General features: G+C 43.3%; 1 protein-coding gene across 1 annotated transcript in view; it reads left to right on the forward strand.

The window, feature by feature from the left end:
* The window catches only part of LOC128703019 (uncharacterized), an 87642-nt gene that overhangs the window by 29342 nt on the left and 30316 nt on the right, over positions 1–27984 (forward strand). The window contains exons 2-3 of the mRNA XM_070103640.1: positions 6615–6722; positions 9767–9841. Coding sequence (XP_069959741.1) covers positions 6615–6722; positions 9767–9841 — 183 coding nt within the window. The remainder of the gene's footprint in view (positions 1–6614; positions 6723–9766; positions 9842–27984) is intronic.

The following is a 27984-nucleotide window of genomic DNA, read 5'->3' on the forward strand; positions in this document are numbered from 1 at the left end:
CATATACATCAATGACCTTCCAAACGTATCCCAACACCTGAAACCCATTCTCTTTGCTGATGACACGACTTATGTCATCTCTCACCCTAATCTTGCCACCCTCAATACCATTGTGAATGAGGAGCTGATTAAAATATCGACTTGGATGACAGCCAATAAACTTACGCTTAACACTGACAAAACCTACTATATTATGTTTGGTAGCAGAGCAGGAGATGCACAAATTAACATTAAGATTGACAACACTCTAATTACCAGAAATAATGGGGGAAAATTCCTAGGCTTATACCATGACAACAACCTGAATTTCAGCACCCATATCCAGCATATAGCCAAAAAAGTATCCAAAACGGTTGGGATCCTCTCCAAGATACGATACTACGTGCCGCAAAATGCCCTTCTCACACTATACCACTCACTTATTTATCCATACCTCACCTATGCTATTTGTGCTTGGGGATCAACTGCAGCAACACACCTAAAGCCAATAATAACCCAACAAAAAGCTGCAGTAAGATTAATTACTAAATCCCATCCCTGGCAACACACCCCCCCACTCTTCATAGACCTAAACTTACTCCCAGTTCAGTACATCCACACTTACTACTGTGCAATCTACATCTACAGGGCCTTAAACTCTAATATCAACCTTGACCTAAAACGCTTTCTTGATAGTTGTGACAGAACCCACAGGCATAACACCAGACACAAACATCTCTACGACATTCCCCGTGTCCGACTAAACCTTTACAAAAATTCAATGTATGTCAAAGGCCCTAAAATCTGGAATACCCTACCTGAGAACTCTAGAACTGCAGACACATTCATCACCTTCAAAACTACCATTAGAAAACATCTTATCTCCCTGATACACCCCGTCAACTAACTACACGAATACCACCTGGTGGTTCACACTAACACTCACTCACTCACTCACTCATTTGACCATAAACAGAAATATTAATCTCAGTCTTAAAATAATGAATCCTGTGATACTCCAATACTGAAACTATGTACTGTGCCAAATCAAAAGCATTCACATTGCTAAACTCACAAACTAGTATTTAGTCACTTAGCCATAATACCAACTTGCCTCATAATTTGTAATATTTTACAATTAAGAATAAAACTAAGTATGCCCGAAATGCCTAGCCATGCTAAGCGTTCTAGTGGTACACTCTGTAATCACAATTTTACTACATGTAAACCACACAATAACCAAATTTCTGTAAACTCAGCATTGTAATCCTTATAGAGAATAAACTTTGAATTTGAATAAAGATATTATTTTTTGTTGGGTCCCTGGTCATGTCGACGTACAGGGCAATGAACAGGCAGACACTGCTGCGCGGTCAGCAGTACATGACCTACCAATTTCCTATAGAGGTGTTCCATTTCTGGACTATTTTGGTGCAATAGCTACCCACCTTCACGCCCGTTGGCAACAACGTTAGTCAACTCTGCTTGGTAACAAACTTCATTCTATTAAACCGAGCATAGGTTACTGGTCGTCTTCTTGTCATCAGTGCCGTGGTTGGGAGACCACTCTCTCCCATCTTCGCATTGGCCACACTCGTCTTACTCACGGGTATCTCATGGAGAGGCACCCTGTACCTCTCTGTGAGCAGTGTCAAGTTCCAGTATCGATTAGCCTCATTCTGTTAGACTGCCCTCTCTATCAACGAGCACGCAGAACTTACCTCCAACGCCGTCTTCATTCTACTACTCTCTCATTACCTTCCCTTCTTGCTGATGGACCCTCCTTTAATCCTGACTCTCTCATTGACTTCTTGACAACAACTGATTTACTCCACAAACTCTGATGATGATACCTTACGCACTCCCCTCAGCCCTTTCTAGCTCAGTCTCTTGCTGCCCTTTACCCTTTCACCATCCACTGCTCCGCTGTTATCTGTAACCTATTACTCATCAACCTCCCTTTTGCCACCTGATGCCCTCGCTTCCTTCCTGCTCTGCAGCGCTGTATAGCCCTTGTGGCTTAGAGCTTCTTTTTGATTGTAATAATAATAATGCAGCAGGCCTGTTGGCCCATGCTCAGCAGGTCCTTTACAATTCATCCCACTAACGAAACATTTTCCCAACCCAATCCTCAATGCTACCCAAGAAATAAGCTCTGATAACTCTATCCACTCATTTGCAAGTCCCACTCAAATCCAACCCCTCTCACTCATATATTTATCCAACCTAAATTTGAAACTACCCAATGTCCTAGCCTCAATAACCCAACTAGGTAGACTGTTCCACTCATCAACTACCCTATTTCCAAACCAGTACTTTCCTATGTCCTTTCTAAATCTAAGCTTATCTAATTTAATTTAAATCCATTACTGTCATGTTGAATGTTCATTCTTTTGTGCATGTAAATCTATCTTTTAGGTAAAAAGAAAAATTGTTGTTGATACTTCTGGGTGTCTGGAACGAATTAATTGGATTTACATTATTCCTTATTACCTGGAGTTTACCTGGAGAGAGTTCCGGGGGTCAGCGCCCCCGCGGCCCGGTCTGTGACCAGGCCTCCTTAGGTCAGTGTCCCAGGATGCGACCCACACCAGTCGACTAACACCCAGGTACCCATTTTACTGATGGGGAACATAGACAACAGGTGGAAAGAAACACGTCCAATGTTTCTACTCTGGCTGGGAATCGAACCCAGGCCCTCGCCGTGTGAAGCGAGAGCGTTAACCACCAGGCCACCAGGAAAATTGATTCGAAAATCGTCCATTTCGAAAATAGTCCCACTTCCAGGAACGGATTAAGGACGATAATTGAGGGACCACTATATTAGGTACTGAAATTGTACTCACATTGCCACAAACACACTGACAGGTGGACATTTACACCTGCCTTGGCCATTTACTATTGTCTTGGAATATATACAAAGTATTTATATGTCCCAGCAATGAGGAGGAGGAGGAGGAGGAGAAGACGGAGGAGGAGACAGAGGAGGAGACGGAGACGGAGGAGGAGGAGACTGAGATAGAGGAGGAGATGGAGACAGAGGAGATGGAGACGGAGGCAGAGGAGGAGACAGAGACAGAGGAGGAGATGGAGACAGAGGAGGAGACGGAGGAGGAGGAGATGGAGACGGAAGAGACGGAGAAGAAGAAGAAGACGATGATGACAAATACGTAATAATAGTAAGTTCCCTTGAAGCATGAAAAACAAAGTCCACCCCTGACAGTGACATAAGATGAGATAACATCTGATAAGAGCTGACCTTTGATGAGCATACACGAGGATGGGGGAGGGTGCGGCAGGTAAGAAAAGATTAGAAGTGACGTTTAATGAGCATCGCCCTCCTTTGTTTTCACTGGTACACAAACATGTCTGTCTATTTGTCTGTCTGTCAAGCTCCCTGTCTGTCTGTCTATCCGTCTAGTTCTCTGTCTCAGAGAGAGCCACAAACCTGTGTCATCACCTTTACTCACATCTTCAAGCAGAGTATAGCATTTTGTCTGGATTCTTTGGGTTATCCTAGGTAATTTACACTATGTATACGTGTATTTATGTGTACCTGTGAGACGGAGATAGACAGACAGATAGAAAGAGATGGAAACAGATAGATAGAGACAAAGACAGATAGAGACAGAGATAGACATAGATACAGACAGACAAACAGAGATAGAGCCAGGCCTCCAGCAGCCGGCCAGCCACATAGCTGGCCACCATGCAGCTGGTCAGCCAGCTAGCCAGCCAATCAGTCAACCAGCCATCCAGCCAGCCAGAATTGTTTCTCTTGACTTTGGACGTAGATTATAAGACATTCTGAAAGGGTGTTGCACAAATATTGCACATGGGTTATTATCTAGGTTTTTTGATATTTCCTCGACCACTTGTGGCCACATCCACCTCAAAGCTACTAAACTCAGGGTCAAAATCACTTTCCTCTTAAAAAATGAGAGTGTTAATACTACATTGCATCAGTGAATCCCAGGTGTTTGCTGCGCTGTTTGCTCTAGCTGGTGCTCATTTGAACTGGTGCTCCCACAAGGTACTAAGTGGTCCCAGATTTTTTTAATACTGCGCACACTGAGTGTTAGGACCCATTCTATGCTGACAAGGCATCTCAGGTCAGTCGTGCCAAATTTGAAGGCAGGAAAATTAAAACGTATATATACGTTTGGGGCACTAGCGGTAAAAGCATATACAGTGGTCCCTCGCTTTTCGTAGTTCCCGGCAATCGTAAATTTCGCCAATCATAGGGTTATTTTCGTATAAACATGGACTCACTTTTCATAAGTTGACTCGCGAGTCGTAATTCGTCCCGGACGCGTACCCACGGCGTGAGCTGTGGCGGCAGCCAGTCTGGCATTGTTTACCAGTGAGCGAAGGTCCCCTCATGTGCTCCAGCGAAATATTTCATAATATTCCATTTATTTTAGTGCTTGCAAGTACTAAATAAGCTACCATGGGTCCAAAGAAAGCTCCTAGTGCCAAGCCTGTGGTAAAGAAGGTGAGAAATACGATTGAATTTAAGAAAACCATCATTGAACAATATGAAAGTGGTACAAGTGTGGCAGAACTGTCCAGAATGTATAAGAAACCCTACACAACCTTATGTTCCATAGTGGCCAAGAAAAAGAAAATCAAGGACGCTGTTGTTGCAAAGGGAGTAACTATGCTGACAAAAATGAGATCACCAGAACTCGAAGAGGTTGAGAAGTTATTATTGGTGCGGATAAATGAGAAACAATTAGCAGGAGATACTCTTATGACTTCAATTATTTGTGAAAAGGCTAGGCAGTTGCATGAAGATTTGGTAAAGAAATTGCCTGCAAATAGTGGTGATGTGAGTGAATTTAAGGCCAGCAAAGGCTGGTTTGAGAGATTTAAGAACCATACTGGCATACACAGTGTGGTACAGCATGGCGAGGCTGCCAGTTCGGACTGCAAGGAGGCTGAAAAATATGTGCATGAATTCCAGGAGTACATAGAGGCTGAAGGACTGAAACCTGAACAAATGTTCAATTGTGACGAAACAGGCCTCTTTTGGAAGAAAATGCCAAAGAGGACCTTCATTACACAAGAGGAAAAGGCAATGCCAGGACACAAGCCTATGAAAGACAGGCTGACACTAATGTTCTGTGCTAATGCTAGTGGGGATTTCAAAGTGAAGCCATTACTAGTGTACCATTCAGAAAATCCCAGAGTGTTCAGGAAAAACAATGTTATGAAGAGTAAATTGTGTGTGTTTTGGAAATCTAATAGTAAGGCATGGGTCACGAGGGAAATTTTCGTCGAGTGGTTCAATGAAGTGTTTGGCCCTAGTGTGAAGGAGTATCTCCTGGAAAAGAAATTGGATCTCAAGTGCCTGCTAGTAATGGACAATGCACCTGCTCATCCTCCAAACTTGGATGACCTAATTTTTGAGGAGTTTGGGTTCATCACAGTAAAGTTCTTGCCCCCGAATACCACTCCTCTCCTCCAGCCCATGGACCAGCAGGTCATTGCAAACTTTAAAAAACTCTACACAAAAGCAATGTTTAACAGGTGCTTGTCTTTGACCACAGACACTCACTTGACCCTAAGGAAATTTTGGAGAGAACACTTCAGCATCCTCCATTGCATAACCCTTATAGGTATGGCTTGGGAGGGAGTGACTACCAGGGCTTTGAACTCTGCCTGGAGGAAATTGTGGCCAGATTGTGTCGACAAGAGGGATTTTGAAGGGTTTTGGACTGACCCTGATGAGCCTATGTCTGTTGTAAAATCAATTGTGGCACTGGGGAGTTCCATGGGGTTGGATGTGAGTTTGGAGGATGTGGAAGAATTGGTGGAAGACCACAATGAAGAGCTCACCACTGAGGAGCTGCAAGAGCTTCAGCAGGAAGAGCAACACATCGCAGCTCAGAATCTTGCTGCAGAGGAGGAGGAAGAGAGATGGAAGAGGTGCCTTCTTCAGAAATTAAAGAGATTTTTGCTATGTGGGGTAAGATGGAAAGCTTTATGGAGAAACATCACCCTAACAAGGTTGTTGCAAGCCATATTGGCAACATGTACAGTGACAAAGTCTTGGGCCATTTTAGGGAAGTGTTAAAGAGATGCCAGAAACAGAGCTCTCTCCACAGTTATTTTGTGAGACAGGACTCCAGTGACTCTCAAGGTGGTCCTAGTGGCATTAAGAAACAGAGAAGACAAGCAACCCCAGAAAAGCAATTGGTACCTGAGGTGTTGCTGGAAGGGGATTCCCCTTCCAAACTATAAACAATCCACTCTCCTCCTCCAGTCTCCCATACACTAAGAAGAATCTCCAATAAAGGTAAGTGTTATGCTGTTAATGTTTCATTCATCATTTCCCATTGTATTGTTTATGTACTACATGTATATTTCATGTAAAAAATTTTTTGGTTTTAATACTTCTGGGTGTAAGGAACGGATTAATTGTATTTACATTATTTCTTATGGGGAAAATTGATTCGTAAATCGCAAATTTCGTTTATAGTAACGGCTCCAGGAACGGATTAATTACAAAAAACGAGGGACCACTGTATATACGTTTGGACTGTGTATGGGTTAAAACTGACAATTTCTGTTTACATCTCATACACAAGATAAGTGGTAAAGAAATACAACATTCAAATACTCTTGTTCAGGCGTGGTGTCTCCAAGGGTTTTGGTCAAGATCGACAGACTTCCACTGATACCTTAGAGTACCTCACAGAACCTGAATCACCTGGCCTTCCCAAAGCTGTTCGCAGAAAGTGAGTAAATTACACTAGACCACTTCTGCTTCTGAACGCTATATTCACATTGCTGCAAGAATATAACATTACTGTAAATCTTTTATTAAAACTATATTACATTTTTTTCACAATAGGTTACATACTACAGAAGTTAAATTCTTTTTATTCATAAGTCCTGGAAGACTTCATTTAAGATCATAATTTCACTCTTTAAATTTGCTTTGTTTCTTGGAGAAAGTTTATGGTACCTGGAGGGTGTTACCCTGAATGTATTGACCCAGAGTGGACATACATTCCCAAGGTTGTGCCCTCAGGCCTTCAAAATCTTACTGTAAGATAAGATTTGTTTGGATTTTTAACCCAGAGGGTTAGCCACCCAGGATAACCCAAGAAAGTCAGTGCACCATTGAGAACTGTCTCATTTCCATTGTGGTCCTTCAATCTTGTACCCCAGGATGCCACACACACAAATTGACTAACACCCAGGTACCTACTTACTGCTAGGTGAACAGGGACAGCAGGTGTAAGGATAGACACTAGGATGTATACACAAATGGTGTTGCCTCAACTACACAACCTGTTCTGGTTGGAGTCCCACAGGGTAGTATTCTTGAACCACTTCTCTTTCTCATTTACATCAGTGACCTCCCCAACACATCTAAACTACTTAAACCTATTCTTTTTGAAGATGACACTACTTATATCTTCTCTCACCCAAACCCAACTATACTTAGAGACCCTGTAAATGATGAGCTACTAAAAATATCTACTTGGATGATCAACAAACTTACTCTCAATATAGACAAAACCTACTTCATGCTGTTTGGAAACAGCTGCAAATATTCAGCTAAACATATCCATAAATGGTTCCCCCATTTCAAGACACACTGATGGCAAATTTCTTGGTCTCCACGTTGACTGCTGTCTTAAATTTCAGACCCACATACAGCATATATCCAAGAAAGTCTCCAAAACAGTAGGCAGCCTTTCAAAGATACGGTACTATGTACCCCAAACGGTGCTTCTTGCGCATGGGGTTCAACCACATCAGTTCACCTTAAACCTTTAATAACCCAACAGAAAGCTGCTGTGCAATTGCTTACAAACTCCTGTGCCAAGCAACACACTCCAGTGCTATTTAAGAGCTTGAACCTGATTAGCCTGGTGGCTAAAGCTCTCACTTCACACATGGAGGGCCCAGGTTCGATTCCCGGCGGGGTGGAAATATTTTGACGTATTTCCTTACACCTGTTGTCATGTTCACCTAGCAGCAAGTAGGTGCCTGGTGTTATTCGACTGGTGTGGGTCACATCCTGGGGGACAAGATTGAGGACCCCAATGAAAATAAGTTAGACAGTCCTCGATAACGCACTGACTTGGGTTATCGTGGGTGACTAACCCTCCAGGGTTAAAAATCCAAAAAAAAACTTATCTTACCTTACTTAGTGTGTGAGGCTAAAGCATTGCCAATCAAGCCATGTTAAGCCCTCTTAGGGTCTAATTTGGCCATGGATTAATCATCTCGGTTCACAGTACATGTTTTAAATGATTTTCTTCACAAATTTAACAATATTGTGATATTTCATCACACATTAACACTTATATTATGCTAGAAACCAATGGTGCTAGGAATTTGGTAAATCATAGTGTGAATTATGTTGATCATTCCATAGCACAGATGAAACCCAGGTGGGTGTTCCAAGGGTCAACGCCATCATGGCCCAGTCCTTGACCAGGCCTCCCGATGGATCAGGGTCTGATCAACTAGGCTGTTACTGGTAACCTAGCCACTGATTCTGATTCACTGTTTCTTTTGTACTCTGTTGGCCCATTTCATAAAGCTCGCCTGCTGGCCATGTGGCAAAAGTTAAACCACACTGTTAGTGTACATGTGCTATACTTCCCAGCTTCTAAACTCAAGTTTGATTATACTGTTTTCCAGAATCTCTTAGATATTATTCACATTCCAGTACAAAATTTCAACCCAATATGCTCATAAATGTCTTGGGAATACTTCCCTAGCTATCAACACCTTTACTCAGAAATCTCCTGCACGTTTATCTTCTTTCTTCATTCTGTATTTTTTTACAAATTTACTTGGACCTAAACAAGCATTTGTGTAAATGGTATACAATACCGACAAGATGCAGAATTAGACACTTGTGCAACATCTGGGTATCTTTATTTATAGACGTTTCACCAACCAGTGGCTTTATCAATACAAGGACATAATGTGAAGAATTATATACAAAAGATGAGGTAATCAGTCCCTCAGCCTTGGAGTTAGTGAACAGCACCATAGTCTTAAAGGAACTGAAGCACAGTCATGGAGCTTGGTGCTTATATACTGGCAACAAGTGACAAAGCCTTAGTCTGCTGCACATGCTATACCTGTTGCCAGTATGTAAGCACCAAGCTCCATGACTGCTTTAGTTCTTTCAAGACTACAATGTTCTTCACCAACTCCAAAGCTGAGGGACTAATTACCTCGTCTTTTGATATAATTCTTCACATTATATTCTTGTATTGCTAAAGTCACTGGTTGGTGAAACGTCTACAAATAGATACTCAGATATTGTACAAGTGTCTAGTTCAAGCATTTCTGTTCTGTACTACCTCCAAGCTCATTTCTACATTGCAACATCAAGCTTCAAGACAAGATTTCTCAATCCTGTTACATTTTCTTCATAGTCTCTTAAGATTCAACCTGAACTTTCTCCTTTCTCATCTGCTGATACATATACAATACTATGATGTAAATACTTTCACTGGAATATTTATCACCTGGCTTCTACTTCATTAAAGAAGCCAGGCATGTCTAAAACTGTGTACAGTAAGTGCATGTAGCCAATGGCATGCATATGTAGCATCTGTTGATAATGGTAAAGTAGATCATAATGATTTAGTAAAATTTTTAATTATTTTATGTAGTAAATGTGGCACAGTAGAAGAGTCCCAAGCACTTGTACTCCTAGCTTAGTATCACTATGGGCCCCAGCTTAGTATCACACTAGTACATGTGTTTCATCTTGCACGCTAAGGTGAAGATCATCTGCCTACAGATCTCTGCCCTACCCCAGTGATGACAGCCTCTCTGTGTCTAATTTACATCTGGACAGTTCCCCTCAAGGGACCAGGTAGGTTAGACATCGTGCTTCTCTTGTGGCTACGTCAATCTTACTCCTCCCTTTTACTATAGTGTATATACATTAGTACTATTTTAAAGAATTTAGCATATTTCTGGAATTTGTTGGATAAATTACTACAGGAACACACATGAGAGTCATTTAGGCTATGTTTAGCCTGTATGCCACAAGTCCAGAATATTTTAACTCCTAAAATAGGAATTAAAGCAAATTATCAGCATGTATACACCGAGACATTTCTCGGTGTATGAGGTACCAGCTTCTCTGGCATGACCTCATTGATTAGATTAGGTTTAGTCACTTGGGTGTTGGACTATACTGGTGTCAAAAATGACTCAAACGGGCAATATTCTTTCAAGGGAATAAATATATTGAAATCTTCATGACACCAAGTTGCACTGCTCCATCACTGCACATAACCACCTTCCATTACCCTTATTTGAAACATGGGGAAAGAGCCAGATGGTGCAGCTGAAGCCCACAGTTACTATCACATCTTGAATTCTAAGGCCTAATGAATCAAAGTAGTCTAGATAACTGGTGTAGTATCCTTAACCACTTGACTGTCGCAACCCCAAATCCTGAGGTGACTCCTGGTGTCGAAAAATTTTTGAAAAAAAAAAAAAAAAAAATTAGTATTTTTTCTTATGAAATGATAGAGAATCTTTTCCCAATGGTAATGACACCAAAAAAAAAAATTGATGGAAAACTTACGGAATTACGCTCTCGTGAAGTTAGCAACCTCGGCGATATTTACAAATCGACAATTTCACCCACTTTGAGCCCTATTTTCGGCTAATTCCATTGTTCCAGTCCACCAAACTCATAGCTATTTCTTTAGAACTCCATTTGTTCTATCGATTGAGTACAAGAAACTGCCCATTTACTGATTTCAACTACCCAATAACGTGGTCAGAAATTTGCAATTTGGCTAATTTCATGCAAATTAAAAAATATGCCAATTTCAAAATAGGTTTCAGAATGAACAATGCAGACATTCCTGGCTCTAAAATAACATTTTCTTTGTTCATCAGTCATGTCTCCAGGCCCCTCTGATATTACTCTTGCTTTCTATTTTGAATTTTTATTCAAACAAAAAATAGAAGAGTACTGCAATATTGTAATAATTGTATAAATAACATAACCCATTCATGACTGCATATTAGAATGGCTAGTTGGACATTTATTGGACAATGACATCATTTGTTTACTTTTGAACATTGGCAAAAATCAAATATTTCCATTACTTTGAGCTCCATTTCAAGGTTCTTTTCATAGTAAAAGCAAACAAAATCTATTTCTATAATATGTTTTCCATTCTATCAAACAAGACCAAGAAAACGAGAATACAACCATAAATACTATACGAAAATACACCGCAAAGTCAGCACTTTAATCCAAAACACGGTCGGAATTTTTTTTTTTTTTATGTGGTGCACACTGACCCATTCTCTCACATGTGGGCCTACCAGCTTTCTCCTGCTTGATTTGAAGCCACTAGAATTTTTGAGTATATATACATCAAACACAGTGGCTTGTAAGACGTATTTATATGACCAAAACAGTCAAAGGTTAAGGACTTTATTCCACACTAGTTGCCAACATCCACTCTGATAGGTCGAAGATGGCTGGATGGACCTCTTATCTTATGGGTCTATGCTCCTTGGTTAGAACAATAGCCAAGGGACTCTGCAGCTAGCAGAGTCCCGAGGAATAGAGAAGGCAGTGGGTGGTGACCCACTATATTGGCAAACAGCAGTTGAGAGGCAAGGTGACTGGGTGGTTAGGTGAGCTAGATAAGTAGCCACTGGGGTGGGTACAGGTCAGATAGTGGTTGGGTGGGTGGGCAGATGGGCAAGAAGTCACTGTGATGGGCAGGTATCACCAAAGAAGGGGAGGCACAATGGGACCTACCCCCAAAGAAAATGATGCCAATTAGAATCTCGTAAAGGAAATACTATTGGTTTCAAATTAAAATTCATGTTTTATTTTCACATGATACATAGTTTATACAGCAATGGGTGACACTTGAATTCATGCAGAAAGCCCATGGTTATGCAGAGCATTTTGGGCAAGCTTAATCCTAACTTGAAACTACAAGAGCAGTAAACATTATATGTATTTTTTCTTCTTTCAACAAACTGGCTGTATCCCACTGAGGCAGGATGTATGTTTTTAAGGACATTAAATGTATAATACTAGCGAAGTAACTTAAGAATTCGGTCGACTGGAATAATGTAATTACCCTAAAATGGGAGTCAGTCGGCAAAATCACTGATGCAGCAAAATTCACAAGAGCATAATTTCGCCAATTTTCCATAAAACTTCGTACTTTTTGTTTTATTACCTTCAGAAAAAGATTATCATTTCATGAGAAAAAATCACAATTTTTTTGAAAATTCTTGGGCCCTGTGGACAAGTTTCAGATCAGGGGTCTGGACCCTGAAAAGGTTAAATATATCAATGTACGTACATGATTATAAAAAATGATTTGGGTTATAGTCTGGCTAATTTATAGGTACAGTAGAATTTTTTACATTAGATGGCATTTGGTTCAATGCAATGACATTCAGTTCAGACAATGATGAACGTAAGAACCAGAAGTCCAAAGACGAGGTGGAGAAAGGCACAAAGAGCATATTGTATACCACTTATCTAAATAAACATGGGCCACAGTATAATGGAGTTGGGTTTGGATAAACAATCTGGTATATGGAATATCAATATAGTATATTACAAGTGCACTGTAAACGTAGGAGACAAGATAAGGATAAACAGACTGTAAACAAATGTGGCCAGAAGTACAAAATGGTACACTAGGAGTAGAATGTCATAATTGGAATGGTTATCGAGAGAAATAATAAGAGACTGTAAGGGGTTTGCATTTTTAAGTCATCAAAAGAGGCTGTGGAGGAGCCAGAAAGAAGGAAAAAAATTAGAAACTTCGAGAATAGCAGAAGTGAAGTATACAGAATGAATATACTAAGGAAGGCAGAAAACAAGATAGTGGAAGCTCGGGGAACTTGAAGGCTTGGGAGTAGAAGTGGGTGCCCCCTGTTCTCCATGGAATCAGAAACTGTGAAGTTTCAGAGGAGAGCCTTCAAATTTGCTGTGTATGAAAGACAGAGGAGAGGTGCATGTATCAGATGGAAGTCGAGAAACTGTACTATGTTAAATCCCGAGCAGGCCAGTTCTAGGACAATGGCCCATGGCCTGGCTCTATGACATTCACTCCTTTAGGGGGCAGATATTGCATTCCTCGAGTAATACAGGTCATGAGCGGAAAGAGGCAAGACTGTTCCAAAGTAGTTATTAAGGCCACTGTCTGAGAGCAGTAACAAGCTTGTCATCTGCAGTTGTAATTTGTTTTCAGTGGATAATTTTGCTTGGTGATGTGCTTGAGTAACATCATTAATCCTCACAGTACACCCTGTTGTGTTGCTGGGTATGTAATGTTACAGAGGACCAGATGCTGTTAAGATTCAATTAGTTGATTTCATAATTGCACAACACATCCAAAACTTCACTGAGCTTAAGCTTAAAATTCTTTCGACCAGGTATGTGATCAGAATTAGCTAGGTTCGTCAGGACGTGTCCCAACCCTGATCTTCACAGGGTGACCCAGCATAGGTTTGTGAGCCAAACATCTCACTTAGAGGTAATGGAACCTAATGAGGAGACTCCTCATGATTATAGCAAGGAGGTCGTGAAGTAGTGGGCATGCTATCTGAATTAGTCGTTTTGATTGTAGAGTGAGTGGATTTCTGTCGGGTATGCAAAATTGACTTGCAAATCACCTTTGCAAGTTAGAAGAAGCTGGATCCACAGTCAAGAATGATGAAGATGATTCGCTGACAATGCTCTCCATTCCTATCACACCACAGAATCCGCCAAGGGAAGGCTTACACATTTAATAAAACTAATGACCTCACAGCTCAAAGAGGTATACATATATGAGTAACCAACAGAAGAATTACCAGTAAGTGGCACAGAACCAAAATGGTTCCTGTTTTAATTCTCGCTTGCCTGCCAAATATATTACCTCCACTAGACAGTGGATAGCTATGCTGTGAAAACTTGAGATACCCACTCTGGCAATCACTACTGACAGATGAAACAAGACTCCAAGTCTTGTTCTCACAAGCACCCCTAGGCTACACTTCTTTAGAGGGTTAACTGCCCTGCAGTAAATTCCTGTTTCCATGCACAAACTAGAACAAACTGGTATTGTGAGTGTCCTAGTTAGAAATCTCATAATTCTACCCAGGCTAATATAGGTTTCTAATGACTCTCTCTCTCCGACTCTCTCTCTGACTCTCTCTCTCTCTCTCTCTCTCTCTCTCCAATCAAATCAAAGTTTATTCTCTATAAGGATTACAATGTTGGGTTTACAGATTTTGGTTATTGTGTGGTTTACATGTAATAAAATACTAATTACAGAGGGTACCACTAGAACACCTAGCATGGCTAGGCATTTCCGGCAAACTTAGATTAATTCTTAACCCTAAATTATTTCAGATTGTGAAGTAAGTTGACTAAATACTAGTTTGTGAGTTTAGATATGTGAATGCTTTTGTTTTGGCACAATACATAGTTTCTATATTGAAGTATCACAGGCAAACTTATGACTAGTTAGGAATCATTATTTTAAGATTAAGATACATATTTCTGTGCTTATGGTCAAATGGGTGAGTGTAAGTGTAAGTGTGAACCACCAGGTGGTTTTTATGTAGTTAGTTGACGGGGTGTATCAGGGAGATAAGATGTTTTCTAACGGTAGTTTTGAAGGTGATGAATGTGTCTGCAGTTCTAGAGTTTTCAGGTAGGGTGTTCCAGATTTTAGGGCCTTTGACATACATTGAATTTTTGTAAAGGTTTAGTCGGACACGGGGAATGTCGTAGAGATGTTTGTGTCTGGTGTTATGCCTGTGGGTCCTGTCACAACTATCAAGAAAGCATTTTAGGTCAAGGTTAATATTGGAATTTAAGATCCTGTATATGTAGATTGCACAGTAGTAAGTGTGGATGTACTGAACAGGGAGTAAGTTTAGATCTATGAAGAATGGGGGGAGGGGTGTTGCCAGGGATGGGATTTAGTGATTATTCTTACTGTGGCTTTTTGTTGAGCTATTATTGGCTTTAGGAGTGTTGCTGCAGTTGATCCCCAAGCACAAATAGCATAGGTGAGGTATGGATAAATGAGTGAATGGTATAGTGTGATTATTATTGTAAAGTAAAAGGACACAAGTGCAACTAATGTGACATTTATTGTGGCAACGTTTCGCTCTCCAGGAGCTTTATCAAGCCATTATTATTATAATCAAAAAGAAGTGCTAAGCCACAAGGACTATACAGCGCTGCAGGGCAGGAAGGAAGTGAGGGTATCAGGTGGCAAAAGGGAGATGGATGAGTAATAGGTTACGGATAACAGCGGGGTAGTGGATGGTGAAAGGGTAAAGGGCAGCAAGAGACTGAACTAGAAAGGGCTGAGGGGAGTGCGAAAAGTATCATCAGAGTTTGTGGAGTAAATCAGTCGTTGTCAAGAAGTCAATGAGAGAGTCAGGATTAAAGGAGGGTCCATCAGCAAGAAGGGAAGGTAAAGAGAGAGTAGTAGAACGAAGACGACGTTGCAGGTAAATTCTGTGTGCTCGTTGATAGAGAGGGCAGTCTAACAGAATGTGGCTAATCGATACTGGAATTTGACACTGCTCACAGAGAGGAACAGGGTGCCTCTCCATGAGATACCCATGAGTAAGACGAGTGTGACCAATGCGAAGGCGGGAGAGAGTGGTCTCCCAACCTCAGCACTGATGACAAGAAGACGGCCAGTAACCTATGCTCGGTTTAATAGAATGAAGTTTGTTACCGAGCAGAGTTGACCAACGTTGTTGCCAACGGGTGCGAAGGTGGGTAGCTATTGCAGCAAAATAGTCCAGAAATGGAACACCTCGATAGGAAATTGGTAGGTCATGTACTGCTGACCGCGCAGCAGTGTCTGCCTGTTCATTGCCCTGTATGTCGACATGACCAGGGACCCAACAAAAAACAATATCTTTATGTTTGGTAGAGATACGGCGTAGCCAAAGTTGGATATGGAGAACTAGGGGATGAGATGTATCAAATTTTCGTATAGCCTGTAGAGCACTAAGGGAGTCTGAGACTACTACAAATGATGACACAGGCATAGATGCGATACGAATAAGTGCTGTAAGAATGGCATACAGTTTGGCAGTAAAAATGCTAGCTGAAGATAGTAAATGTCCCCGCACGACGCTGTCCGGAAACACTGCTGCGAATCCGACGCCGTCTGAAGACTTAGAGCCATCTGTGTACACAGCGGTGGCATGAGAATGGGAGTGGAAGTGATCAAGAAAAAGAGAGCGGGAAGCCACCGTAGGCAGTTGAGCTTTCGAGCAAGGTAGTGAGAAAGAACAGACCCGAACAGTTGGAACTTCCCAGGGGGGTAGGGAAAAGTGAGATGCTACATGAACATATAAAGGTGGTAACTGAAGGGAAGACGAGTGAATGTAGGTGAAGAGAAAAGGGACGGAGCAAACAGGGGCGGCGAACGAATAAAGAATGTCTACTAATATCGGTGACCATTCTATAAATGGAAGGATTGTGTAGATCGTGAGAGCGTACATAGTAGCGAAGGCAATGGGCATCACGGCGATCAGACAAGGATGGAACATTCGCTTCTGTATAGAGGCTCTCAACAGGGGAAGAGCGAAAAGCACCAAGGCACAAACGTAATCCTTGGTGATGGATAGAGTTAAGGCTAGAGAGAGTAGCAGGAGAGGCAGCGGAATAAATCTGGTCACCATAATCAAGTTTCGATAAAACGAGGGCTGAATGTAGGCGAAGCAGAGTTTGACGATCAGCTCCCCAGGAAAGATGAGCAAGGGTTTTAAGAAGGTTTAGCCGGCTGTGACAAGTTGCCTTCAGAGAGGTAATGTGAGGTTTCCAGGATAACCGACGGTCAAAGAGAAGGCCTAGAAACCTGACTGTATCACGTTCAGGGATAGGGGAGCCATAGAGATACAAAGGATGATCGGAGATAACAGAGCGTCTAGTGAAAGTAATTTGGTGAGTTTTGGTACTTGAAAACTTACCACCATGCGTGGTGGCCCAAGTGGAAACACGGTCGACCGCATGCTGGAGAGAAACTGCAATAAGATGACAGTCAGCGCCTGCACAAGCAATAGCGAAGTCATCAACATAGTGATGACCAAATATTGGGTGGAAGAACAGAGGCCAAATCATTTATAGCAAGGAGAAACAGTGTTGTGCTTAGAACACATCCCTGAGGGACACCTTCAGCTTAGACGAAGTCCGGGGAAAGAACATTATTGACTCGAACACGGAAATGTCTGTCAGTTAAAAAGTTCTTAAGGAAGGATGGTAGATTGCCTCGGAGGCCTAAGGAATGGGCCTGGGCCAAAATATTATACCTCCAAGTTGTGTCATATGCCTTCTCAAGGTCAAAAAATATGGCAATAACTGAGTGATTATTCGCAAAGGCATTACGAACATACGTATCCAAGTGTAGTAAGGGGTCTATGGTAGAACGACCCTTATGAAAGCCATATTGACTAGCGGAGAGACTGTTGTGTGTCTCTAAATACCACATTAAACGTCGATTTACGAGACGTTCCATCACTTTGCAAACTGCACTAGTAAGAGCGATGGGGCGACAGTGGGAGGCATCATGTCCTGTAGTACCCGGTTTGCGGAAAGGGAGAACAATGGCAGATTTCCACAGCTGGGGAAGAACTCCTTGTGCCCAAATAAGATTGAAGAGGTGTAAGAGGACTACAAGGGCTGACCGATGTAAATGTTGTAACATACGAATATGAATGTCGACAGGCCCAGCTGCCGATGATCGGCAAGCTGAGAGCGTTGCCTCCAGTTCTTGAAGTGTAAAAGGCACATTATACTGTTCTTCTCTGAGAGAAGAAAAGTCCAAGGGTACTAACTCTCTGGCAGACTTTGAGGAAAGAAACGAGGGGCATAGATGGAGCCCTCGGGAAATACGGACCAGATGTGTGCTAAGTTCAATGGCAACGTCGAGAGGGTTTGCTACATCAACACCAGCGACCCGTAGAACAGGAGCCGGGTCAGGAGAGTATTTACCACTCAATTTCCTCACTTTTTTCCAGACTGCACTCATAGAAGAAGCAGAGGTGATGGTGGAAACATAGTCTCGCCAACAAGTGCGTTTAGCTTCACGGATGACATGGCGAGCGATCGCATGCTTCTGCTTAAAATCAAGAAGTCTCTCAGCGGTTCTATTGTACCGGTACCTGCCCCATGCAGCACGTTTCAAACGTACTGCACGAGCACAAGCAGGAGACCACCAAGGCACGCACTTCGGAGAATGCCTGCCTGAGGTTTGGGGTATAGAATGAGAAGCTGCGGTATAAACTGACGTCGAGAAGATGTGTAGGAGCTCATCAATGGAGGATGAAGAAGGAACCTCACTAAAAGCAGTGAGGTGTGAGTAAAGATGCCAATTTGCCCGATCAAATTGCCAGCGAGGGCTACGGAAAGGTGGTGAATAGGAAGGAGAAGTAAGAGTGATCGGAAAATGATCGCTGTCATGTAAGTCTGGTAGAACAGACCAGGTGAAGTCTAGTGCAGTGGAGGAAGAGCAGACTGATAGATCGATGCAAGAGAGAGTATGAGTACGAGGATCAAAATGGGTGGGAGTACCCGTATTTAAAACATGGAGGGGGTGAGAGGCGAGAAAAGCCTCCAACTGGATGCCACGTGAGTCACAATGAGACCCCCCCCCAGAGGAAATGGTGGGCATTAAAATCACCAAGTAACAGAAGTGGTGGTGGTAAGGAAGAAACAAGAAAGGCAAAGTCTGGGATAGAAAATGCTCGAGAAGGAGAGAGATATAAAGAACATATTGTAAACCACTTATTCAAGTGGATACGGGCTGCAGTGTAATGCAGCGAGGTATGGACAAATAGTTGACAGTACGAAATATCATTGCGTAGAAGAAGGGCACTTTCATTAAAGGTCCCATCTGAGAAAGGATCCGAAGAATACAATAAATTATAGCCTGAGATAGGTTGGAAAACAGCCGAGTGTAATTTTGGTTCTTGTAAGCAAGCACCAACAGGGGAAAACCTGGAAAGCAACATCTGAAGCTCACCCCGATTACCCCTGAGGCCGTGGATATTCCACTGTAAATAGGCCATGATTGGCGATGAAGAAAATATCAGGAATCTGTAGGTAAAGGCACCTACGGACTAGAGGGGTTAGAAAAGTCAACGTGTGGTGGCATTGGAAGACGTTGAAGTAGCGAAGGAACGGAGCGTTGCGAAGAATGGGGTTGTGAAGATGGAGGAGAGGAAAGAGAAGGAACAGGAAGTGAATCAGTGTCCATTGAAGGTTTAGTCTCTGCAATATATTCTGAAATGGCTTCAAGTGTTTCTGAGTTCAAAGATGTATGGGAGATCATATTGGAGATAGAAGGAGGAGGGTGAGTAAAGATTGGGACAGTAATGGACTGTACCAAAGTAGAGGGGGAGGGAAGAGTGTAAGGGACTGGAGATGAAGTGTGGGGGGGGGGACAGAAGAGGCAGAAACCTGGGAGGTGGCAGAAGAGGGAGAAACTTGGGATGGGACGGGGGTGGAAGGCACAGTACGAGGATGAGGGTGAATCTCCACACTTGTAATAGAGCCAGAGAGAGGGGAAGAACTAGGTACAGAGACTGGAAAGGTAAAGTGTGGAGGTGGAAGAAGGGAAGGAGGGGGCAAAGAAGATTTGAGCAATGTGGATTTTTTGGACTTCTGAGTAGAGGGGCGATTGGTATTAGGTGTCGTACGAGGTCTTGTCGATACTGGGGCTTGTGAGGAAGGACGCGAAGATGTGAGAACAGACTGAGTTGTAGTCAGGACGTCAGAGCCAAGGACAGCAAAAGGATTAGATGCCGTAGTGGCTATGGGAGGGGTAACAACAGAGGAGGCTGCAGAAGATGGGACCCCAGAAGTGGGGGGATATTTGGAAACACGAGAATAAGAAACACAAGGTAGTCTCCCTTGCAGGCGGAGATGAGTAACTGCCATAGCATAAGGGAGACCTTCTGCCTCTTTGAGGCAACGGATTTCATGTTCATTTAAGTAGACCTGGCAACGGCGGGAGTACGAAGGGTGAGCTTCATTACAATTAAGGCAAGATGGAGGTTGACTGCAAGATGTATTAGAATGGTCGTCGGCACCACAGACTGGGCATTCAGCCATAGATCTGCAATATTTCGCTGGGTGACCAAAACGCCAGCAATTTCTACATTGTTGCGGTGTAGGTATCACCTTTCGAACTTGTAACCGATGTCCCGCGACATATACAGAGGACGGGAGTTCTCGGCTGTCAAAAGTTAAACGAGCCACATTGCAAGGGTAACGTCTCCTCCCCCGGGCAGGAAGGACATAAGTGTCTACTTTGAGGATTGGGAGATCCTGGAGTTCCAGCTGTTCAAAAATGTCATTGCCACATGACTGGAAATTCTGTTGGACTATGGTATGGGGCAGAATGACAGTACCACTACAAGAATTGAGAGAAAGATGTTTTTCAATAGTGACAGGAGTAGTATCGATATTCGAAAGGAGAGAAAGATCATGAGCTTGGGCAGCATTCTGGACAGTGACGATGCGCATACCGCTCTTGAGAGCATGAAATGAAATACGTATCTCTACCAACATGACGCAGGAGCGCTTTGCCAATACTATGGTCAGAAAGGTAGGCAGAAGAAGAAGTCGGTCTTAAAGTAAAGAATTTAGTCCATTGTGTGGTCTGAAACTGAGCGTGGAGAGGGAGTGCTTGACGTGTCGGTCTTTTCCGAGTAGAATGGGAAGGTAACGAAGGAGCATCATCAGGAGATTGACGTTGGCGTTTAGGAGTAGGACCGGAGTTGGTCCGGCGTGAAATGGGTGGGCGATTCGAAAATTGCCGTACCGTAGAGGGAGAAGCCGGAAGCATAGTCAAAGGAGAGCGGAGTTCAGACAAATCGAAGGAGTCAGTCGAAGCCCCGGTACCTGAAGCGGGTGAGGAAACAGCATCAGCAAGAGGTACAGGGGCATCAGGAGTGTCCGAAGAGTGGTCTAAACACAAGGCAGGGTCAGAATGGGGTGCGGTATCAAGAAGGGGCCCGGGGGTAGTGGGTTCATGGACTAGGGCTGCCATGGTTAGGTTACTCCTTTGCTTTTGTTTTTAAGAAAAAAAAAAGAAAGAAGAAAAGAAAATAAAAATAAAAAAAAAAGAATAAAAAAAGGGGGGAGCGGGGAGGAATAGTTCCCAGGAGGAATGAAAGGGCCGGAAATCTCCCTCCGCGCCCAAGAGGACCTCAACACCGCTAGTAGCACAGATGCAGCATGGAACCCCTACCCTTCTTGCCAGTAAACCAGCAATCCGGGATAGCAACCTCACATCTGCCGAGCTACCTCGGTGGACAAAAGAGAGGGCGGCCGGATATCCGCCACAAAGCATACCTCCTTTGGCCACCACCCCCGGAATCCAAAAGGTGGCTTCCAGAGATACACCTGTCGCCCGAAAGACACCCAAAGCTACTCCGGGATACCGGAGAGGGATCGGAACATCCCCAGGCAATCCAGATTCCATGGCAAACTACGCCACCGCCAAGAACCTCAATGGAATGGGATGGACCCCGGTGTCCTTTCCCCTACCTAGGAACTAGCGCGCCTGTGGGAGAAATCCCAAAGGCCAAAAAGAGGAAGGGCAAAAGGGAGGGGTGAGGAGGAGGAGGAGGAATGGAAAAAGGGGAGGATGGGATAGGGGAGGGGAGAATGGGGGGTAATTAGGTTCGGTCTGAGGAAGAAGACTGACAGGGCTAATTCCTCAGACCAAGAGCCTCTTCACCACGCCAAGGAGCCCCTCTTGAAGAGGGGTATAGTGTGAGAAGGGCATTTTGCGGCACGTAGTATCGTATCTTGGAGAGGATCCCAACTATTTTGGATACTTTTTTTGATACGTGTTGGATAAGGGTGCTGAAATTCTGGTTGTCGAGGTATATTATTATTATTATTATTATAATCAAAAAGAAGCGCTAAGCCACAAGGGCTAATGTCGAGGTATAGGCCTAGGAATTTGCCCTCATTTTGTCTGGCAGTTTGAGTGCTGTCGATCTTAATGTTAAGTTGCGCAGCACCTGCTCTGCTACCAAATATAATATAGTGCATTTTGTCAGTGTTAAGTGTAAGTTTATTGGCTGTCATCCAAGTTGATATTTTGAGCAGCTCCTCATTAACAATGGTGTTGAGGGTGGCAAGATTAGGATGAGAGATGACATAAGTCGTGTCGTCAGCAAAGAGAATGGGTTTCAGGTGTTGGGGTACGTTTGGAAGATCATTGATGTAAATGAGGAAGAGCAGGGGTCCAAGGACACTTCCCTGCGGAACTCCAGTATCAAGTGGCCGTGTTGATGATGCTGTGTCTTTAATGGTGACATACTGATACCTATTAGTAAGGTAGGATTTGAAATATGCAAGCGCATGGCCTCTTATACCATAATGGTCAAGTTTGTGGAGTAGGATGCCATGGTCTGTGTCAAAAGCTTTTCTTAGGTCAATAAAAATTCCTAGCGGATATTCCTTATTTTCCAATGCTGTGTAAAGCAGATCTAGCATTTTTACAATTGCATCATTAGTGCTTTTATTTTTCCTGAATCCAAATTGGCAGGGGTTGAGTATGTTTTGTGACGTTATAAATGAATACAGTCTCTTGTGCACTAGTTTCTCAAAGATTTTGGATAGCAATGGTAAGTTTGATATTGGCCTATAGTTGTTTACATCTGTAGGGTCACCACCTTTATGTATTGGTGTAACCCTTGCCATCTTGAGTAGTTTCGGGAAGGTGCTAGTTTCTAGTGGCTTGTTAAAAAGTAATGAAATAGCATGTGAAAGGAAATGGGCCGCTCGCTTGTACAATAATGGTGGGACATGAGACAGATTCCCTGAGTTATTTTCAAGTGACTTTATAATCTGTGACTTTGGTGGGCTCAGTTGGTACAAGATAGAAGGAATTTGGGAAATTCCCATCTAGATAGTCCCCAGCATGGGCGCTGGTACGTGGGATTTTGCTGGCAAGATTAGATCCTATGGTTGAAAAGAAGTCGTTTATCTTGTTATCTGTTTCAGTGGGATGTAGTGGTGCTTCATTAGGTTTAGTTAGGACAATATTCTTGTTTTTTTTCAGTTTGTGGGTGCCCAGAATCTGAGAGTTTTCCAGGTCTTTTTTATATCTCCTCTTGTGTCAGTGAATCTGCTGGAGTAGTACAGTTGTTTGGCTTTCTTTATTACTTTGGTGAGAACTGATGAATAGTGTTTAAGAATATCTTTGTGTATTAAGCCCTGTCTATATTGCTTTTCATATTGGTGTTTCTTATCAATGGATTTCAGAATGCTGCTGGTTAGCCATGGGCAACCGAGCCATTTATTCATGATCTGTTTCGTTTTTATAGGACGATGTTTGTTGTATAGTCTAAGTAATTTGTTAAGAAAAATGTCTGTCCAATTGTCAATACCATTGGCCTTGTAGAATTCTGTAGGCCAGTCAACAGTCTCTAGGTCTGCTGTGAACTTCCTTATTGAGGCCTCGTCATGGAGTCTAAATGAAACTTTGTTGTATTCCAGTGGTGGTTTACTAATGTTTGTTAAGAGGAAGGTAGGGTAGTGGTCTGTAGTGCTGTCTGTGATTATACCTGATTTAAAGGGGGCTAGTATATTGGTCCATATGTGGTCTATTATGGCTGCACTTGTCTCAGTGAGCCTGGTTGGTTTAGTTATTGTTGGTATGAGAAGTGTGTTGTTCATATTGTTGATGAAATCAGTTACAGGCTGATCATCTAGTAGGCCAAGGTTGATGTTGAAGTCTCCAGCTAAGAGAAGGTGGTGCTTGTTCATTTGTCTGTTTGTTATTAGTGCCTTTAATTTCTCACTGAAATTTGGGATGTTTGTGTGGGGTATCCGGTAAATGGCACCGATTGGTATAGACGTCTTAAGGTTTTTTAAGGTAAAATTAGCAAAAGTGTATTCCCCATATTCATCACTAAAGCAAGTGGTGCTAATACAAGATAGTTGGTTAGAGTAATAGACTGCAATACCACCCCCAATTTGGTATGGTCTACAGTTGTGGATTGCTGTGTATCCTGGTAGATTATTTATTATTATAATCAAAAAGAAGCGCTAAGCCACAAGGACTATACAGCGCTGCAGGGCAGGAAGGAAGTGAGGGCATCAGGTGGCAAAAGGGAGATGGATGAGCAACAGGTTACGGATAACAGCGGGGCAGTGGATGGTGAAAGGGTAAAGGGCAGCAAGAGACTGAACCAGAAAGGGCTGAGGGGAGTGCGAAAAGTATCATCAGAGTTTGTGGAGTAAATCGGTCGTTGTCAAGAAGTCAATGAGAGAGTCAGGATTAAAGGAGGGTCCATCAGCAAGAAGGGAAGGTAAAGAGAGAGTAGTAGAACGAAGACGACGTTGGAGGTAAATTCTGCGTGCTCGTTGATAGAGAGGGCAGTCTAACAGAATGTGGCTAATCGATACTGGAACTTGACACTGCTCACAGAGAGGAACAGGGTGCCTCTCCATGAGATACCCATGAGTAAGACGAGTGTGGCCAATGCGAAGGCGGGAGAGAGTGGTCTCCCAACTTTGGCACTGATGACAAGAAGACGGCCAGTAACCTATGCTCGGTTTAATAGAATGAAGTTTGTTACCGAGCAGAGTTGACCAACGTTGTTGCCAACGGGTGCGAAGGTGGGTAGCTATTGCAGCAAAATAGTCCAGAAATGGAACACCTCGATAGGAAATTGGTAGGTCATATACTGCTGACCGCGCAGCAGTGTCTGCCTGTTCATTGCCCTGTACGTCGACATGACCAGGGACCCAACAAAAAACAATATCTTTATGTTTGGTAGAGATACGGCGTAGCCAAAGTTGGATACGGAGAACTAGGGGATGAGATGTATCAAATTTTCGTATAGCCTGTAGAGCACTAAGGGAGTCTGAGACTACTACAAATGATGACACAGGCATAGATGCAATACGAATAAGTGCTGCAAGAATGGCATACAGTTCAGCAGTAAAAATGCTAGCTGAAGATAGTAAATGCCCTCGTACGACGCTGTCCGGAAACACTGCTGCGAATCCGACGCCGTCTGAAGACTTAGAGCCATCTGTGTACACAGCGGTGGCATGAGAATGGGAGTGGAAGTGATCAAGAAAAAGAGAGCGGGAAGCCACCGTAGGCAGTTGAGCTTTCGAGCAAGGGAGTGAGAAAGAACAGACCCGAACAGCTGGAACTTCCCAGGGGGGCAGGGAAAAGTGAGATGCTACATGAACATATAAAGGTGGTAACTGAAGGGAAGACAAGAGTGAATGTAGGCGAAGAGAAAAGGGACGGAGCAAACAGGGGCGGCGAACGAATAAAGAATGTCTACTAATATCGGTGACCATTCTATAAATGGAAGGATTGTGTAGATCGTGAGAGCGTACATAGTAACGAAGGCAATGGGCATCACGGCGATCAGACAAGGATGGAACATTTGCTTCTGTATAGAGGCTCTCAACAGGGGAAGAGCGAAAAGCACCAAGGCACAAACGTAAGCCTTGGTGATGGATAGAGTTAAGGCTAGAGAGAGTAGCAGGAGAGGCCGCGGAATAAATCTGGTCACCATAATCGAGTTTCGATAAAACGAGGGCTGAATGTAGGCGAAGCAGAGTTCGACGATCAGCTCCCCAGGAAAGATGAGCAAGGGTTTTAAGAAGGTTTAGCCGGCTGTGACAAGTTGCCTTCAGAGAGGTAATGTGAGGTTTCCAGGTTAACCGACGGTCAAAGAGAAGGCCTAGAAACCTGACTGTATCACGTTCGGGGATACGGGAGCCATAGAGATACAAAGGATGATCGGAGATAACAGAGCGTCTAGTGAAAGTAATTTGGTGAGTTTTGGTACTTGAAAATTTAAACCCATGTGTGGTGGCCCAAGTGGAAACACGGTCGACCGCATGCTGGAGAGAAACTGCAATAAGGTGACAGTCAGCGCCTGCACAAGCAATAGCGAAGTCATCAACATAGAGTGATGACCAAATATTGGGTGGAAGAACAGAGGCCAAATCATTTATAGCAAGGAGAAAAAGTGTTGTGCTTAGAACACATCCCTGAGGGACACCTTCAGCTTGGACGAAGTCCGGGGAAAGAACATTATTGACTCGAACACGGAAATGTCTGTCAGTTAAAAAGTTCTTAAGGAAGGATGGTAGATTGCCTCGGAGGCCTAAGGAATGGGCCTGGGCCAAAATATTATACCTCCAAGTTGTGTCATATGCCTTCTCAAGGTCAAAAAATATGGCAATAACTGAGTGATTATTCGCAAAGGCATTACGAACATACGTATCCAAGCGTAGTAAGGGGTCTATGGTAGAACGACCCTTACGAAAGCCATATTGACTAGCGGAGAGACTGTTGTGAGTCTCTAAATACCACATTAAACGTCGATTTACGAGGCGTTCCATCACTTTGCAAACTGCACTTGTAAGAGCGATGGGGCGATAGTGGGAGGCATCATGTCCTGTAGTACCCGGTTTGCGGAAAGGGAGAACAATGGCAGATTTCCACAGCTGGGGAAGAACTCCTTGTGCCCAAATAAGATTGAAGAGGTGTAAGAGGACTACAAGGGCTGACCGATGTAAATGTTGTAACATACGAATATGAATGTCATCAGGCCCAGCTGCCGATGATCGGCAAGCTGAGAGCGTTGCCTCCAGTTCTTGAAGTGTAAAAGGCACATTATACTGTTCTTCTCCGAGAGAAGAAAAGTCCAAGGGTACTAACTCTCTGGCAGACTTTGAGGAAAGAAACGAGGGGCATAGATGGAGCCCTCGGGAAATACGGACCAGATGTGTGCCAAGTTCAATGGCAACGTCGAGAGGGTTTGCTATATCAACACCAGTGACCCGTAGAACAGGAGCCGGGTCAGGAGAGTATTTACCACTCAATTTCCTCACTTTTTTCCAGACTGCACTCATAGAAGAAGCAGAGGTGATGGTGGAAACATAGTCTCGCCAACAAGTGCGTTTAGCTTCACGGATGACACGGCGAGCGATCGCACGCTTCTGCTTAAAATCAACAAGTCTCTCAGCGGTTCTATTGTACCGGTACCTGCCCCATGCAGCACGTTTCAAACGTACTGCACGAGCACAAGCAGGAGACCACCAAGGCACGCACTTCTGAGAATGCCTGCCTGAGGTTTGGGGTATAGAATGAGAAGCTGCGGTATAAACTGATGTCGAGAAGATGTGTAGGAGCTCATCAATGGAGGATGAAGAAGGAACCTCACTAAAAGCAGTGAGGTGTGAGTAAAGATCCCAATTTGCCCGATCAAATTGCCAGCGAGGGCTACGGGAAGGTGGTGAATAGGAAGGAGAAGTAAGAATGATCGGAAAATGATCGCTGTCATGTAAGTCTGGTAGAACAGACCAGGTGAAGTCTAGTGCAGTGGAGGAAGAGCAGACTGATAGATCGATGCAAGAGAGAGTATGAGTACGAGGATCAAAATGGGTGGGAGTACCCGTATTTAAAACATGGAGGGGGTGAGAGGCAAGAAAAGCCTCCAACTGAATGCCACGTGAGTCACAATGAGACCCCCCCCAGAGGAAATGGTGGGCATTAAAATCACCAAGTAACAGAAGTGGTGGTGGTAAGGATGAAACAAGAAAGGCAAAGTCTGGGATAGAAAATGCTCGAGAAGGAGAGAGATATAAAGAACATATTGTAAACCACTTATTCAAGTGGATACGGGCTGCAGTGTAATGCAGCGAGGTATGGACAAATAGTTGACAGTACGGAATATCATTGCGTAGAAGAAGGGCACTTTCATTAAAGGTCCCATCTGAGAAAGGATCCGAAGAATACAATAAATTATAGCCTGAGATAGGTTGGAAAACAGCCGAGTGTAATTTTGGTTCTTGTAAGCAAGCACCAACAGGGGAAAACCTGGAAAGCAACATCTGAAGCTCACCCCGATTACCCCTGAGGCCGCGGATATTCCACTGTAAATAGGCCATGATTGGCGATGAAGAAAATATCAGGAATCTGTAGGTAAAGGCAC

The sequence above is a fragment of the Cherax quadricarinatus genome, chromosome 86 (genome assembly GCF_038502225.1).
Source record: "Cherax quadricarinatus isolate ZL_2023a chromosome 86, ASM3850222v1, whole genome shotgun sequence".
NCBI lineage: Eukaryota > Metazoa > Arthropoda > Malacostraca > Decapoda > Parastacidae > Cherax > Cherax quadricarinatus.